Source organism: Leiobunum rupestre, chromosome 4, assembly GCF_980474605.1.
Source record: "Leiobunum rupestre chromosome 4, qqLeiRupe1.1.hap1, whole genome shotgun sequence".
NCBI classification, from domain to species: Eukaryota; Metazoa; Arthropoda; class Arachnida; order Opiliones; family Sclerosomatidae; genus Leiobunum; species Leiobunum rupestre.
In genome coordinates this window covers 44,014,465-44,032,589 of record NC_143387.1, presented here as the reverse complement: position 1 = coordinate 44,032,589, position 18,125 = coordinate 44,014,465, and the positions used below count along the sequence as shown (strand labels likewise).

At 33.9% G+C, this 18,125-nt stretch overlaps 1 protein-coding gene across 1 annotated transcript; it reads right to left on the bottom strand.

Moving 5' to 3' along the window:
• Positions 1-707: 707 nt before the first annotated feature.
• Positions 708-17,146, bottom strand: LOC149947929 (transcription factor Sp3-like). The gene is made up of 10 exons (XM_090170992.1): positions 16,541-17,146; positions 15,477-16,394; positions 14,897-15,286; positions 12,378-12,546; positions 11,106-11,406; positions 7,441-7,634; positions 7,023-7,330; positions 5,042-5,145; positions 2,920-3,113; positions 708-2,493 (listed from the first exon to the last, which is right to left on the bottom strand). Exons 1-10 carry the CDS (start codon positions 16,559-16,561, stop codon positions 2,180-2,182), a joined length of 2,913 nt encoding a protein of 970 aa, XP_090027118.1. The 5' UTR covers positions 16,562-17,146; the 3' UTR covers positions 708-2,179.
• Between the last annotated feature and the right edge of the window lie 979 nt (positions 17,147-18,125).

Sequence of the window (18,125 nt, the reverse complement as noted above, 5' to 3'; positions counted from 1 at the left end):
TGGTGAATTTCTCCGCCTTAAAATTTGTACCGATTTTAGAAAAAGATTGTGAGTGAACAAACCGGTCTAAAATTATGAAATTGGTTTTAAAATAATCTTTGAAACTCACTTTTAATTATATTTAAAATTCAGCTTCGGAAAACAACGCGAAAATTACAAAAAGTTATTTAATAGGTAAGCCACTTTAAAAAATATTTCCCCATAGAATAGCATTGGAGAGGCATTCCCTCTTACTAGCGCTCCAAGCGGCGATAAGCGAGGTAAATCGTAAATTTTTTATACGCTCGTTAACATGGGCGCTAAATAAAGCTAGCTGGCCTCTATGTGCGAGTACGCGAGTATATCTAAGTTGGCCGTGCTTCACCCGATATGGCACCAATGGGAGGACATGCCAAAATCTAGAAACTCACAAATTTTTCCACTTTCTTTCAATTTGTTCAGAATTCTGTAAAATTTTGGGCATGTACAATTAAGTGCTATTGCATAAGTTGTCTCTTATTAAAAATTAGGTATATATATTATGACCAAGGCTAAATGCCAAATTTTATTTCATAAATTAATATTGTTATATATTTATACAGTTGAAATATTAATAGTACAACTTTTTAAACATTAATTATAGTAGCACAGGCATGTTTCCAAAGAATTATGATTAATTTTCTTCTCAGATTTACCAGAGTAATAGCTTAAACTTCTTATATGGTTGGTAAAATTAAAATTATTGCAACTATAACTATATTCTATCTTTTTGGTGTAATACAAAAAAGCATGAAAACCTTTTGCTTTAAATTTTCAAGGTGTTCTTAAAAAAATTTGCATTTCATAGACAAGCCAATGAAGCCTATAAACATTATTTTTAAACTAATTAATTAGCTCTCAAAACCCTTAACTGTCATGTTAGGCATTCCATGTTTATACATAGATAATTATTGATATACATTTTAAACCTTGTCATTTTTGTTAGGAAATCTTTTGTAAAAAATAAGAAATATATATCCAATATTTACACAAATCTTATTAAGGCAGAATGGTTCCCTGGCCTACCAAAAATGGGCTATCTTGTTCAAGTCTCACACCTTTGATTTAGCTTTTATCACAAAATATTAAAAAAAAATGCTATGTCAAAACTGTTTTATGATTTTTAATTTCAAGAATAAGCTTCCTTTTTGATCAGGAAGTTGACTTTTTTACATCATAGAGGAAGATTACATTACACAAAATTAAGGAGCTTTCCCACTTATAATTAATAATACCATGTCACATGTTAACTGTAAAGGCAAATGTCACTATTTAATTAAAGCACCTAGTGTTGTGTGGTGCCATCTTTGGCATAGTCGGAGGATCATTTCTTTAATTTTAGTTTATTGAATATATGTTAAAGATTTGAAGAAAGTGTAATCTGAATTTTTTGTGTTGATGCAAAATTAAGTGTGATACTGGAACTGGAATTCAGTAAGGCACAGGCCGTGGTACCCTTCCCCCTTAGAAATTTTTATTTGATGGCTCTAAACACATCTCTTTATAAAAGCCCTTTACAATATTTAATTTATCAATAAAATTTATCTGTTAATGATGTGGAAAAAGTCTTCATCCTTCAATTTACTTAACCAATGTTATCTTCATACTTTGACATAGTAAATACATTTCATTAGATGTAATTTATTTTAATAGTTTAGCTTTAAAGTATTATTATCAAATTATTTGGTTAATCCCGATCTTTGTACCTGATAGTTTAGCTAATCTGGATATTTAAAATTGAAAAGATATTTCTTTTTGAAACAATTTTTTTGGTAATTTAAGATATATTTAAAGGAAGTTTAATATTTGCATTTAAAATATTTAACATTTTTTTAAGCACCAATATTAGTGTACAAATATGCAATTGGAAAAATTCAGCCGATTAAATTGTCAACTGAATAAGGTCCTCCACTATTAAACCTATTATCAAATTTCAGAGTGTAAAATTAAATTAGATTACCAGTTAATGAATCTATTATAATAATAATCAGCTAGACTAATACCCAAGGCACCACCTTAGGCCTAAGTCATCAAGCGACTTTTAAAGCCATTATTTAGATTTGTACCATGTACTTGATATAGGTATGTGATTTGATTTAAAACTAAGGTATTAGATTAAAAAGAATTGAACAATTTTTCCACACCACAAACAAAGTTAATTTCACGCATTAATTCCTTGATTATCATCCAGGCCAGATTCATTTATAGATAAGTCATTTTCCTGATCAGTTTCATCAACTGACATGGCTAAATCGCAGCTATCAGCTCCAAAATCATCTGGGTTATCATCAACTTCTTCGGCGGAGGCTACAACCTCTGCCATTGCAATATTAACACCCATAACACCAACCACAGCGCCTTGTTGACCCATATGAACAGATGTCTTCCTAGTTTGATGAGTTTTCAAATGTTTTGATAAATGATCAGACCGCATGAATCTTTTTTTGCACTCTACACACAAGAATCGCTTTTCTCCTATAAAGTTCAAATAACAGCTAGTTATTTTACATCTTAACAGACTCTAGAGACAAATCTTTAGGGCATGCTATACTAGCAACGAAGTATGGCACGAGAAACCTTTAAAGGGACTGGCTACAGGCAATTGGATGCAATGTCGCTATGGTTGTCATAATCTTTGCTTTTTTTACCTAAAATTCCTCTACTGACCTCACCATGCACATATTAAGTGACTATGTATAATTTTTTTTAGGGGGGGAATTAAAAACCAAAACAATTCAGGAATTTTCAAGTTCCCTCAGGAATTTTTATTTTCCCAAAAGTATCCTAATGATCTATTTTTTGTTTGTACATATATGCCAAAAGCTCTTGTTGAAATCAGAGTTTCAGTGTCCTACCTATGTTATTATACTTATGGTGATAAATAGATTTTGAAGTTCTTACCCGTATGTGTTCGTCGATGCCTCTGAAGCTCATCGGATCGTGTAAATCGTTTTCCACAGAAAACCCAATTGCATTCAAAAGGTCGTTCACCTGTATGCCACCTTAAATGAGCTCTCAAATGGGATGTCTTTCCATAAACTTTGTTACATCCTGGAACATGACAAATGTGTTGTTTCTTTTTTGCTTCACTAACCCTGGAAGTTGGAAATGAATAATTAGTAGTTTTTATATCTTTTAATATATTAATGTAAAAATTTTGAATAATAAACACGAAAGAATTGAATCACCTTTTTTCGACTCAAAGAGGAAAATATAGTTAATGGCACACTGTTTAATGAAAACACAGTACGATTGTTACTTTTTGGCTTAACCTGTTACAAATTATCTTCCTACAAGTTGCAGCGTAAAAGCTTCAGCTGAAAAACCTCATATTTGACATCTCACAATAAAATAAAATTTCCATCTATAGCACTTTTCACTATGGTTTCATAAATGTAATGTTTAAAGAAAAAGATATATTTGATGTTCCATTTTATAATTGAGATTGCAGTTTGGCAACAAGTATAGCATACTCGAAGAGCAGTAAATCTAATAGGAAGCTCAATAAACACACATAATTATAGTTTATTTATATTTAAAAGCTTTAGAAGGGATATCTTTGTTTTAAATTGATGTAAAAAATTAAAAATTATAACAAGACCTACAGAATTTCTCTAACACAGTATTTATAGGCAGCTAATTTCAAACCACTTATTTTTCTTACTATTCCGGCTTTAAAAGATATCCTGAAGCGGGTGAAGTGAACTTCAGCGGCCTCATTGAATATTATATTAATTTTGGTTGCGCCTGATAGACCTTGTCACGTAGATGACGAGGGTATTTTTTATTTCGGTCGCAAATGATTATTTGATTTTTTAATGTAATTTTAAAAATGTCTAATTTTTGGGCATTTTCACGTGTTTCGTTGTACTTATTTCCGTCGTGTGTTGGCCGACACCACAGTTTCGGTGTCCTAATAATTTCCACGTGATATTCCCGATATAAAATCAATTACAGTTTTTGTTCATTTTCTAGGTGTTTTGTATTTTTGGGCCACAAAGTGATATTCCCGTACTTTATAAAATCAATTACAGGTTTTGTTCATTTTCTAGGTGTTTTGTATTTTTGGGCCACAAACGCTTATTTCAGGTTGATATTAAAAGTATATACTTGATGCGTAAGGCTTGGTACTGTCCTCTAGGTCGCGTTATAGATGGCCCATCGCTTTTTTTAGTATGGGGTTGGGGAGGCACCGCGCGCCCACAGCGCTTGAGCGAAGTGAGTGCGCGGCGCCGTCAGGCGCCAATACGGGGAATCTCAAAGTGCGTCAGGCGCCAATACGGGGAATCTCAAAGTGCGTCAGGCGCCAATACGGGGAGTTACTATTAAAGTTGATACGATTTCACTAATTACGATGCCACTAGGTACGATTACAGAAGGCCCACCGTCAATGCTCGGAATGGGGCTGGGGCGCGTCAGAAAAGTTGTCGATGGATACACGACGGAACTATTTTTTAGAAAAACGTTACTAATCCCCTAAATTGACTATTTTTTTTAAAATCAAGTTAATTAAAAAAATTATCATTTGCGGCCCAAAAAAAATAACTTCGTAATCTACGCGTGAAGCGCTACATTCTCCGCCCCAAAAAATACAAAAAACGGTAATTCCCTATAATTACTACTTTTTTAAAATTAAGTTCATTAAAAAAATTATCATTTGCGGCCTAAAAAAAATAGTTTCGTAATCTAAGCGTCAAGTGCTACATTCTCCGCCAAAAAAAAGCAAAATTACATGAGGCCGCTGTAGTTCAATTTTGCCCAAGAAGCTATGTCAAATGTCCTAACTTCTGCTATAAATTGGATTTAATGCAAAATTAATTGATGAACAAAACATTTCATGGATGTTAAAATCATGAATAAAGGATAGCCCCCAGCAAGGTCTCTTTTTATGGTATTCTTGTATAGAAAATGACAAGCAAATTTTAAATCAAGCGGCTTTCAGCAACCTCCCGAGCTATTTAGGTGCACACAGTAAGAAAATTGTAATTTTAAGAATAACTAAATCAAAACTTTTAGAAAATACATTTTATTTGCATTAACATTACAAATATCTTTCTTGGGAATAACATGTAAAGCAGGATGTGTGATCTGTTCACTATAATTTAAGAACAACGTATATAAAATTAGCTAAACAAAGAAAAAATTTCAACAAATGAAAAATTTATACATTACTATTGATTTAAATGGTGTTGTCAATATTTTTACGGTTATTTAACAATATTAGAAACCTTTCTCTGTTTTCCATTCCAAAAGCTGAGCAACACCGAAGAGTTTTCATATCCTTGTTTAATACGTTAAGTAGTGTCATGACTAAATGGGTATGTATAGCTCAATTGTGAGTAATCAAACTTTTAAATTTAATTTTCTTCTTGATGCAAAAATAATACACTGCATTAGAAGTTGGTAATACGTCTGATATGAGAGATGTATCAATCTTTGACATTGTAATAAAATATGTGCCTATACAGGCTTGATACAGATTCCAATGGTGGGAAATTTTTGCACAAATTCGCAAACGTGTCACTTAAAACCTACCTTGTATTAATTTACTTGACTATGTAAAATATAAAAATTACAACACACTTTTTACAAACAATTTTTTATAAGTTTTAAATACTAAGTGAAACATTCAGAAATTTTCTGTCTTGCTCTTCTACACCAAGGTAACCAACTCTTTTTTATACTTCGGTTTTGCTCAGCTATAGTACATGTGCTCTGTGCTTATTTATTTAATTCTTATGTACACATGTGATCCAGAAATATAAAAGTAGTGCTGAAGTGGGAAACAAAACTGTATAAGTAAAATCATGTTTTCCTTTATTTACTCTACCAGTGAAAATATATGGAATTACTTAACCAAATCTTAAATTGTCAACACTGCTCTATATATATATTCCCAATAGGCACTAAGTAGATTAAAATAATTTTTATACACTCTTTAAACCCTGACATTTTTAGTATAGACTTTTTGGTGAAAAATAAGAAATATATATATACCGAATATTTACATGAGTTTGTATTAAAGATTTTGTTTCATGGCACGAAACAAATTTATTTTATAAAAGCCCTTTACAATATTTTTCTATTAAAAATATTCTTTCTGTTAATGAAGTGGAAAAATAGTTTAATTTATTCCCAAGTGAACAGTCACTTGAAAATTACTTTTTAAATTTAAGATAATTTTGGTCTACTTAAGTTTTTTTTAAATTTCCGCTGGAATACTTTTTCAATATTATATTTTCTTTCATATTTTGTATATGATATTGTCGTAAACCAAATAAAAAGTACGGTAACATATCAAATACCTCGGGCTGGCTTATCTATAAGAAATTATATACACTGATGAAAAAATGTTTGAGATAGTTTAACGATAATGTGAATGATGTTACCATACTTTCCTTTCACTGTAGTTAACACTAAAGATAAGGTTATTTTAATAATAAAACCACCACTGACAAGATAGTATTGTATAGTAGGAGCCAATAAAATGTAAGTAAAATATTCAATTTCTGAAACTTTGGACAGATAACATAACACCAGTCACGTGTTTTAGTATAAACAAAAGATATACTAGTTAAACAGAAGATTACCAATGATCATTGGTATAAAAATGCAACCTGACAATTAAAGAAATTGTCTTATATAAATTTACTCTGATTATTGACTTTAAATAAGGTTCTCCCTAATAAATACATTCACTGATGAGAGTAAGTAAATAAAATGTTTTTATTAAAACTTTACTTGTAATAGCCCATTCACAGTCACCTTTTAACACAAGTTTCCATAATTATACAGCCTGCGTGAATAAAAATTTATTTAATTTTAGCAATCCATCTCTGATTTGTTAAATTAAACAGTTGGATGTTGTGAATGGCCCTTAACTTAACTAATTAATGGCCCTTTTGATATATTAAGTACATTCAAAACGAAATACTTTTTTATAAAAAATAAATGATAAAGATTTAAACCATTTTTCCACTTCATGAACAAAGTTAATTTCATGCACTAATTCCTTGGTTACCATCCAGGCCAGATTCATTTATAGATAAGTCATTATCTTGGTCAGTTTCATCAACTGACATGGCTAAGTCGCAGCTATCAGCTCCAAAATCGTCTGGGTTATCATCAACCTCTTCGGCAGAGGCTACAACCTCTGCCATAGCAATATTAACACTTACACCACCAACCACAGCTCCTGGTTGGCCCATATGAATGGATGTCTTCCGAGTTTGATGCGTTTTTAAATGTTTTTGTAAATGATCGGATCGCATAAATCTTTTTAAGCACTCTGCACACTGGAATCGCTTTTCTCCTATAAATTTATAAAATGTATACCCCAATGCAGAAGATTTTAATATACAATATTTTGATTTGACTCTAATGTTTAATTTAAAATGCAATAGGTATTTTTTACTTTCTTACCTGTATGTGTTCTTCGATGCCGCTGAAGCTCATCAGATCGAGTAAATCGTTTACCACAGTAAAGCCAATCACAAACAAAAGGCCGTTCGCCTGTATGCCACCTTAAATGAGCTCTCAAGTGGGATGTCTTTCCATAAACTTTGTTACATCCTGGAACATGACAAATGTGTTGCTTCTTTTTTGCTTCACTAACCCTAGGGGTGAAAAATAAGAAACTTAAAGCCCACATGCAAACTCATATACACGTACATTTTCTGATTAGGCTTACCTGGAAAGTTTTTGAACAATGATTTATTTTTAAACCACTAATATTTTGTGCAAAACGTCAAAGATGAAAACATATGAAAGTTTATATACCGTAATTTGGGGTATATATACCACAGTCCCTAAAATTGGACGTGAAAAAGAAAGTGTTTGATGCACCGGCATTGACATATAAGCACTGCCTAATGGTATGCGAATAATCTACGATTCTATCACTATCATTTTACTATTGACTGTAATTAGATAAATACTTCTCCCTGTTGATGACAAAATGCGAAAAGCAAGATTCTCATTGCCAGATTGTGTAAACTACGCTTTCCGGTGGACAGCATGGCGAAATAAGGGCTCCAAAACTGGATTGTGTAAGTAAATCTCCCCATCGCTGTCCCCAAAAAGAAAAAAGTCGTGAGATACGCCATATCGAAAATTAAGTAGTTCTATCAATTTTATAAGGTACCATATAAGAAGCGGTGTATCTACCTGAAATTACATAATTCATCCACCACACAAAAATTAATTTTAAGCTTTGTGGAATTTTGGTTTTCATCTTTGAGGTCAAGTTACACCTAAAATTATTTTTGTGGAACGATAACAAGATCTATCTGGCGCGTCTAGCGAAAAAGCAACATAGAAGTTGCGTAAAGAAACATACCAGTAATTCCAGACTAAATACATTAAATTTCTTGGTTTAAATCACCCCAAAAAATAATAGAGGTTGCATTTGGGTTTAATTTTTTTTTATTGCTAAATTAAGGTAAAATTTTTCTAAGACAAGCAGTCAAGCACAAGGGTTTTGTGCCTTGGGTATAAGCCCCTAGACACCATGTTCCAAAATGGCCTAGAAGGTACACCAGATGATCATTCCAAGTTACGTTATAGATAGGGATCGTACGGGGAGAGATTTTAGTCAGGGACGGGGTCGGGGAGATAAAAACCCCGGAAAACGGGGACGGGGTCGGGGTCAGGGATAGTTTGCATTTGTAATTATTAACAATAATTAAATTTTGAATGTAAATATTAATATGTAATAATGTAAAATTGTAAATAATTGAATATGTACGTATTGCCCAGACTCCTTTTTGAACAGGCGCAATGAACACTAGCTGTCTGCGTCAGTTTTTTTTATTAGTCTCGACATTTAGAAAACGATAATATTTCTTTATTCGAAAAAATAAACCCCAACTTTTTTTTAAAAACCCCGACTCAAAGATTTCCCACCCTGACCCGATCGGGGACGGGGATGAAAACCCCGGGATCCCCGACTGTCGGGGTCCCCGTACGATCCCTAGTTATAGATTCCTTCATGCAGACGAATTACCATCTCCCTACAACATTAGAAAAACTTGTGGAAAAGCCACTCCAGTGTTTCTGTCTTTATACTCATTTGCCAATGTGTGTTACACCATCGTAAGGCTTTCACGGCTGTAAATTTTTTTTCCCACACCAAATAATCATACCTAAATGATACTTGATAGGGTTGTGTCAGTTGTATGTCTTGTTTATGGGTCAATCCATGTCAAATCACCCAAGGTCCCCAGGCTTCCCCCTCCAATTTTAGTGAAACTTCTCACCAAATTTAATTGCCGCCTGTTTAGTAAGAAATACAAAATTTCAGTTCTGTATTCAATATAGCTCTAGAGATACGGTTTTGAAATTTACCGCTGGACGCGGTTGAAATTTCAAACCTTTAAAAAATCCCATTTTTAACGAATTATATTTCAGGAATGGCTTTGCTCTCCACAATGATTTATTTTTATTTTGATAAAACAGTTGCTAGAGTCCAAAATAAAGGTGTCACAATTGAAAAAAAGTTAGTAATTTATTTTATAAAAATTTTCAAAGATGCTTGATAAATCACGGTTTTTGTTCGACAGATTTATTTAAACAATTTCCCAATTCCGAACAGTAGATATTATATTGTTAATTATGAATATTCGAATTTGAGATCTAAATATGTTTTGGCTGATATATATTGCCACAAAAGGATAGGCAGTGTCGAATTTCGTTTTACAAATCCTCAGGTTACGCTGCTTATATACACAACCACTTTGTGAGAGACTGTCATTAACCGATATCACTCAGTGTCATTCTTATGTTTATTATGTAACTTATGCACATACTAATTAAAAGTAACTGTAATTTACGTGAACGCCACATTCACCAAAAGCAAATCAGTAACGAGGGTGCCTGATTTTAGTTGCGAATTGAGTAGCTTGTTTCCAAAGCGGTTCTAGGGCTGACACTTATCACATAAATATAGATTTTTACCGCTATTTGAGAAGTTATTTAAAGTATCAAGGAGTTGTAAACAAAATGAATTTTTGATATGTTTTATATGAAACCCTTATCTTTCCAGTGGTATTACAGTTTTTTGCAATTTTTGTTTCTCACAAACCCAAAATCGCAACCAAAGACCGCTTCGATTTTGCAATTTTCAAAAAAAAGCCAATAATTAAAGTGTCGTATCTCCACACCATGACGTCATTAATAAATTTTAGTTCTATTTTCGTGTTTCCCGACTCTTTTTTACCTACTACAAGTCATAACTAATAATATAATATCTACTGTTCAGAATTGGGAAATTGTTTAAATAAATCTGTCGAACAAAAACCGTGATTTATCAAGCATCTTTGAAAATTTTTATAAAATAAATTACTAACTTTTTTTCAATTGTGACACCTTTATTTTGGACTCTAGCAACTGTTTTATCAAAATAAAAATAAATCATTGTGGAGAGCAAAGCCATTCCTGAAATATAATTCGTTAAAAATGGGATTTTTTAAAGGTTTGAAATTTCGACCGCGTCCAGGGGTAAATTTCAAAACCCGTATCTCTAGAGCTATATTGAATACAGAGCTGAAATTTTGTATTTCTTACTAAACAGGCGGGAATTAAATTTGGTGAGTTTCACTAAAATCGTATGGGGTGGCGTGGGGACCTTGGGTGATTTTGACATGGATTGACCCTTATGGTATATCCAAATGTGGTGGAAATTGAAATGCATTCATTTCTTTATGCAAATAATTATAGTTAAACCTAAAATTAAGGTGTTATCTTGATTGTACATACATACATACATACATATATATATAATGCAAGACTTGTAGCTTTGGTTATACTATTTTTTTAAACAATTTTGCCAATAATTTCCATGGGTTCTATGAATTTCTTACTACTGGTCTGCAATGATTCATTAATGTAATCTAGATCAATGGGACACTCTGCAGATCTTATTATTTTTTCCAAAGGAATACATTATTTTAACCCCCCCCCCCCTTTTTGGTAATTTTTTTCCAATGTTAGCTCCCTAAAATTATTTTAAGGCCCTAAAAAAACTCCTATTTATTCCAAATAAGAGTTATAAATCTACAATTTTTTTATATAAATTTGTATTTACTCACTTTCCTTCTCCATCCCTACAATATGGGCATGTACAAGCGACTCGTCTCACTCTCCTTGCTCCAGTACTGGATCCTCCGTTGTTGTTTGATACAGTTGGAGTTATGGTCACTTCAGTAGCATTAAGTGACTGAGAATCGGTTGATGTAGACTGAGATGATTGATTAGACTGAGGTTGAGGAGTGGACGGATGTGAGACTGATGAAGTCGTAGTTCCAGTTGCACCAGCAGCAAGGGCAGCATTTATTTGAGCCACTACTTGCCATTTTGTAGGATCATTGAGATCTGGTTGAATTTGCTGGGCTGCACCAAATAATTCTTTTTTAAGATCATTTAAAAATTAATGCCAAAGAATTAACTTTATATATCACAAAGACAGACATTACACAAAGATAAATTGCTTTTAAACATTGATCGCTGCAGATGCAAGTGTACATAGCCTTACCCAGTTCTCTATTGAAATCAAATACTTAAATACTTTGTTCTAGCTCAAAATGCAATCAAGAACCAATATATCACTTTTAACATTATTTTCTTGGCAACAAGCATAGAATTCTGTAAATTGACTTCCCTTAACTGTATAAAAATTCAGGGCCATTCAGAAGTGGACAAGAAAAGTAAATCCTCAGGGCTTGGTATAATAATGGCCCACAAAGTTAGAAGCAAAACACCACAATCTTCACATAAGAAATTTCAGTCAAAAAAGGGTAATTAGCCCCAAAAGCAGATTTTTCTCTACTCAGAACTGCAAGAATTGCCTAACAAAATATTGTTTAGCAGAGATACACACACTTACTGTAAAAATAATTATACGTTTTTTTAAATATTGTTTAGAGCGCATATTTCTAATTTCACCATTAGGTGAAAATGTTTTGACTACTAAGGGGTAGTTTACCCCCAATTAATTAACAAGTTACACTCTTAAATGGAAGCAGTTGTTTGTGGTGTATGATTGACCCAAACTTAGGGCAGCTTCCATTTTATAGTAGTGTAATAAAATTTACAAAAAAAAAATCAAAATTGATCACATTTTGATCAATTTGAACCAAATGGGTGAAAATGAATCGATATGGCTTAAATAGGAAAAATTTCCATTTTATGTTGTCAAAAACATTTTTCGTTGCCATGGCAAAACCGTTGCTTGGTTTGGTTCAAAGAAAGTTCTGCTAAACAACTCATCGGGAAATACTATAATTGTCATAGCGCATGATAATCTGGATTTCACCAAGTGTGAAATGAGGATTTAAAATTAAATTAAAAATATTATTTCGTACCAACTAATTGCGTTCCGCTTATAGTTTGTACTGCTTGCATGGGACTTAGTGGAGCAACATGTTGTCCAGCACCAGTTGCCATGGGAACTGCTCCTGTTGCAATTATACTCGCTCCAGGAGGTAAATTAAGCCCCTGAAGAATTTGTTGGGCTTGAGCACCACCTTGAAGCTAGGAATACCAAACAATAAATTATACTTGAAAGATAGTTTCAGTGTAGCTTAAACTATAAGGATCACCAAAATCTAATAGACCAAACTTAAGATATAGGTTTTAAAGGCAAATTAACAAATCCAAAACTAGCCAGTAAACCCTTTTTAAATGAAACATCTAAATACACATTTTCCTTATAACATCCTCAGGGCTGGTTGTTTTAAATAGAGATTTTTAAAACCAATCATTGATTTAAATCACATTATGTATTATGTAACAATTCAAATTCAAAGAAACTTTAATTAACATTTAATTTTACTTTGTCAACCTGATAGAAGCAAAGCATCCATCAATGAGACACTAATTAACAAGCGTTAATTGTAATTGAAATATGAAAAATTCTATTTAAAAATATATCTAGCGATTTGATTTTGGAAAAAAAAGCAAAAACAAAATGGGCATTATCATAAGTAACAAAATAACAATAAGGATGACAATTAACGAGATTTACAACCAAACTGATTTTCATAGTTATTGAGTAATCAAGATTTTTTCTCAGCACAGAGCCCTCTAGTGTCTAAAATATGCGAAACTTCCGCTAAGCCGAAACATCTGATTTCCGATAGATAGGCGGAATATTAGGCTAAAATGATAAAAATAAAATGTTTTTCTCGGCGCCACGAGCTCATGTTTCTTTTTATCACGCATGATTCAAATGCGGGCTTCAAAACAAAGCCAAAGCCCCTCGCGACTCCAGAACGTGCTCTCCGATATTAGGCTTAAATTTTTATCAAAAAGTAGTCATCCAAAACGGTAAGTCATGAGTCCAAGTCACAGCTTGAAGAGAGTATCAGTGCCGAAAAAAGGTTCGGTTAGAAAATTATCATTAAAGCAATAGGAAGTGTCTTACTTAGTTATTATGTTACTTATGGCACTATGTTTTCTCATAACGTGTGCAATAAACAATTCAAGGAGAATAGATATAAAAAAACTAATTAAGATACTACAACAGGCAACTAGATCTACATTTTTACAGTCAAATAAGACGTTACCATAAATAGGATTACGCCATTCTAACAAGGCAAAATAAAGAGTTGGATAATTTCCCTTGGGGGTTATTAGAAACTTCTGCTTTCACTTAATATAATATAATATAATAAATATACATATGAAAACCATCATACATAACATAACATAAGAAGCAGAAATTAAAATAGGGCAGATACTAATTTTTTTAATAAATAATTATGTGGCTAAGTACTGAAAACCACTCTGCAAGCTGTTACTAGTCTTTCGAAGTGTCACGTAAAAGTGCCTTTGAAAATTACGCCAGTGAGCCATAAGCCAAAGCTTATTGAAAATTAAAACACTTTGAACAATAAAAGTAACATTTACTTTGACAAAATTATGATAATTTTGCCAATAAATTGAGTAGGTGGCTACAATTTATCATTTCCCTAATTTCTTCCCTTTTGCGTGATATAGATTCCCCTCAAAATCGTAATAACATGGAATAAATTTGTATTTTGTTACTTCTTCGCGTATCTAACTTAACTTGCATGTATTGATGCTCAAACAAAAGCACGTCCTTATTGTTGAGGCTTATTGAGCAGATGTAAATTAAAAGTAAATAAATAAATATTTAACTAAAATTGCTAAGTTACTTAGGATACTAAGCATAAAAAAGGTTACATTTTTTTTACAATTACTTTAAGGGGATGTATACTCCCTTGAACATCTTGAATGTTTTATAATGAAATAATTATAAAATCATTTCTTTTAAATTTATCTGCTCTTCACGTTCTATCTGCATGCCTTATTGTAAGAACTAATCTCTCTATCAATCTATGAATGTTATAAAAAAAAATTGTTATGTGACTCAAACTGAAATTTAATCTGCTAAATTGAATTTTTACTAGGGATATCAGCCTATTTTTCTAATATCGGTATCGGCCAATATCGGCTTAAAAATTAGAATAAAATGGTATGACACTGTACTGAACCGTCTTTTATAATGATTTTATCATACACACTACTGCTATGATAGATAACTTTGTTAATATCGTTCATTATTACCGCTGATTTTATCGGCCACGAATAGATGATATATCGGTGCATCCCTATTTTTTACATTAATATTAATTCTAAAGAAAATATGCTTATGTCTGTTATAAAAATGTTGGAATTATTATGAGTATAGATTAAATTAATTTTGAGAAATTTTTAAGTTAAGCATTCAAGGCACATGTATTGATTTGAACAAGCGAAAATCTTTAACTAGCAAAGAAATATAACTGAGAAACAAAAAGCTAGGCATTAGAACTTGGTGAACTTTAAAGTTTAATTTTATATTGAATGTGACAATCACCTGAATTCCTTGTAAACCGCTAGGTATTCCTTGAACCTGAATGATATTAGATGATCTCATACCTCCGAGTTGAGACATATTTATTGCTCCCATAGGCCAAAATGTAGATCCCGCACCCAGTAATTGTCCAATTTGTCCTTGAATTATTTGACCATTGGGCAATTGTAAACTAGCCATTGCTGTTAATGGTTGGCCAAGTAACGTAGCGGTGGAAGCTTGGTTGGAATCTGCTTGAGTGGTTGTAGAAGCTTGTGCCCCAGTTGTAGTTGTCCAGGTCGTGGAAGTAGAAGAGCCTTGAGACATAGACTGATTAGGTTGGCTAGTAGCAGCTTGTGTCATTTGAATTGGAGTAGCAACTTGTAATTGCTGAAGCTGACTCTGTGTAGCCATCTGAAGAGACAAACCCGAACCAAACTTTGTAACCAAAAAAGGGGAAGTTAACAAAACCAAAGGCGGAGTAGTAATGGTATATTTAAATTATAATTGAAAATAAACAGGTCAAGGAAAAATTACAAATATCAGAATTAGTATATTTTGAAGAAAAGCCAGAATACTTGACAGTCAATATAAAAAGTTATACCTGAGCAACTTGTCCTTGCATTTGAGGTGAAACCACTTGAGCCGTCATCTGTCCTGATGTAAGCATGTTTCCTGCTGATACAGTCTGCATTGTTTGCACGGGTAGATGTATTGTTTGGAAGATAGTTTGGCCATTTGAAGTAGATATGGGCACTTGAACTGGAATGGTTTGTTGAACAGCGGTTGCTCCCATAGGAAGTTGTACAGTTTGAAGTACATTTCCTTGACGGATTGCCACATTTTGCCCTCCAATCTGAGCAAAGGTCATGTTGTTTCCAATTCCCATATTTTGAACCACCGCTGTACCCCCAGCTTGACCATTCGCTTGGACGGAAGATTGAGAAGCATTCGCTCCCTGTTGGGCAGTTGCTGCTCTGATGAATGTTTGACCATTAGGCCCAGTAAAAATGGTTTGGTTTCCACCAATTTGAATAGTTTGTTGACCACCACCTGAGAATGATGATGGTATGAACAGAGCTTCTTGGCCGTCGATTTGTATATTCTGAATTTGCGGTATAACATTGTACGTTAAATTCCCCCCCGCCGTTTGTGTCGCGTAAACTTGACCGTTCACATTTTGGGCGGCTGAGGTAGGCACTGTGATGGTCTTCAGGGTTGCACCACCTGTTTGATTTCCTCCACCCGCCTGCCCACCGGCGGGATGGCTAACACTCGTGACTGGGGTCACGGTACCGTCCGGGTTCAGCACTCCCACAGTCTGCGATTGCACGGGGACGTAGTGAGCTGAACCGGCGGAAGCTGCGGCGGCCGCGGCTGCAATGATGTCACTGGACTGGATAATTTGATTTTGTCCAAAAACTTTGACACTTGATAATCCTTGGGCGGCTCCTTCGTTCGTTGGGGAACCGATCTTACTGCATGTAGCGGCTAAGAGTGCCAACGGGGACGGCTGGATCTCCTATGAAAAGGCGGGGTCAATGCCAGGAAGGGGTGTGAAACAAGACGAAACATCCCATCGCCATATTGTTTTCGAAAAGACCTACTGAGGTCCGCCCGTAAGCAGGAGGGAGTACCCGGAAACAAAATCAAGCCCATCAAACTTACCTGTGACGTATTAGCGGGCATATCTTTCAAAATCCTCCGTTGACTATCAATGATCCGAACATTTCCGGATCATTTTCGCTACGCATCCTCGAGAACATCATCCTTAAACGGCGGCCATAATCACCGAGATTGTAAGCCTATGAGTCTGTAAATTCCGCGTAAAGCTCTCCAGATTACTTTCCTCTCTTTCGAGTGCGAAACCTAATATTCCTCCGCCGAATTATATAGTTCCTATTATATTCTCATCGATGTTTAAAATAAAAATTATCCAGTTTAAAAACGATATTATAACTCGATTACGTCTGTAATATCCTAAATTTAAAATTTGTAAATAACGATAAAATTCCTCTTGAAAGAATAAGTAAAATCGATATTGAGTCTAGTTTTCGTGGTTGAAATCAATTCGCGGAGTTTTAGCTCTACGAAGCGTACGAACCGTACGATATGCACATTTTGGCCGTGGGAAGGCGTGACTGACTAGGCGGGTCACAAAGAACTCTGCGCGCGCTGACGCCACACTGCCGCCCCCCTTACGGGAAGGGAAAAATAAAAATGAGGCTATTGAAAATTCGGGAGGAACAAAATAGGGGAGTCGTGACCTGGAGAAACCCGCCCTATAGAGTGTGATTCAATGTAGAAGTAGTACAAAAGAAATACAGCTACTACCCTCACAGGAGGAACCCTGCTTTTGGAAACTCGGGAAGTTGCAGATTTTCTACCAGCTGCCTTCTGTTGTAAATGTTTATTTTTACAAAAAAGGGAGGAAAATGGCGGGAAAACTTGCCTGACCACTTCTTCTTTAGGGCGGATACGAGGCTGATTTCGAGGATTATTTTTGCTTATAATACTTATTTTAGGCAAGGCCTACGTACGAAATATTGCAGTCCCCTCTAATGGCACGACCCACTTCTGAGTATTGGTATTATGCTTAAAAATGTCTAAATTGAAACTTTTATTTAGTTTAATATTAAATTAAATTATTTATCGTTTAAGGATCTATTAGAATCTAGTTAAAAATAATTAATTCTTGAAGACCGTGACTTTTTTTATAGGAATTATTAAAAAAATCAGGGTCATTATTTTAATGTTAAACAACATGATTATTGGAAAGTCGAGCAGTTGCGTGTCCAAAGAAGAGTAGGCCATGCTCTCGAGAGTTGAACGTTAATAAAGATGCTAATTGGAGGCGGAAGAAGGGCTTCGATGGTGAAAGTAGATTGTCTAGAAAGCTAAAGAGACACGCCCGAACCTAGAGGTCGAGGCAATGGTGGTCACCACCCACGCTTTACAAGGGGGAAGGCCAATGCGATGCCGAGGTTAAATGGGGTAGGCTTAGAGCGGAATTTTTGGGATAAGACTTAGACGGGTAGGCCCAATTGATCGATTTTTACAAATGTTGCGACACCTAGTACCATGGAATAATATTATAGACTAATGCTAGTACGATACTTGTGTATAATTTCAATTAAAATTATCTTTAATTTTACAGTAACATAGTGTAGTTTAGAATTATAAATATGAAAATAAAAATTGATGTTTCAATGCCCTTCTATAATGTAACTCAACTGTTAACATAGTAGCATAC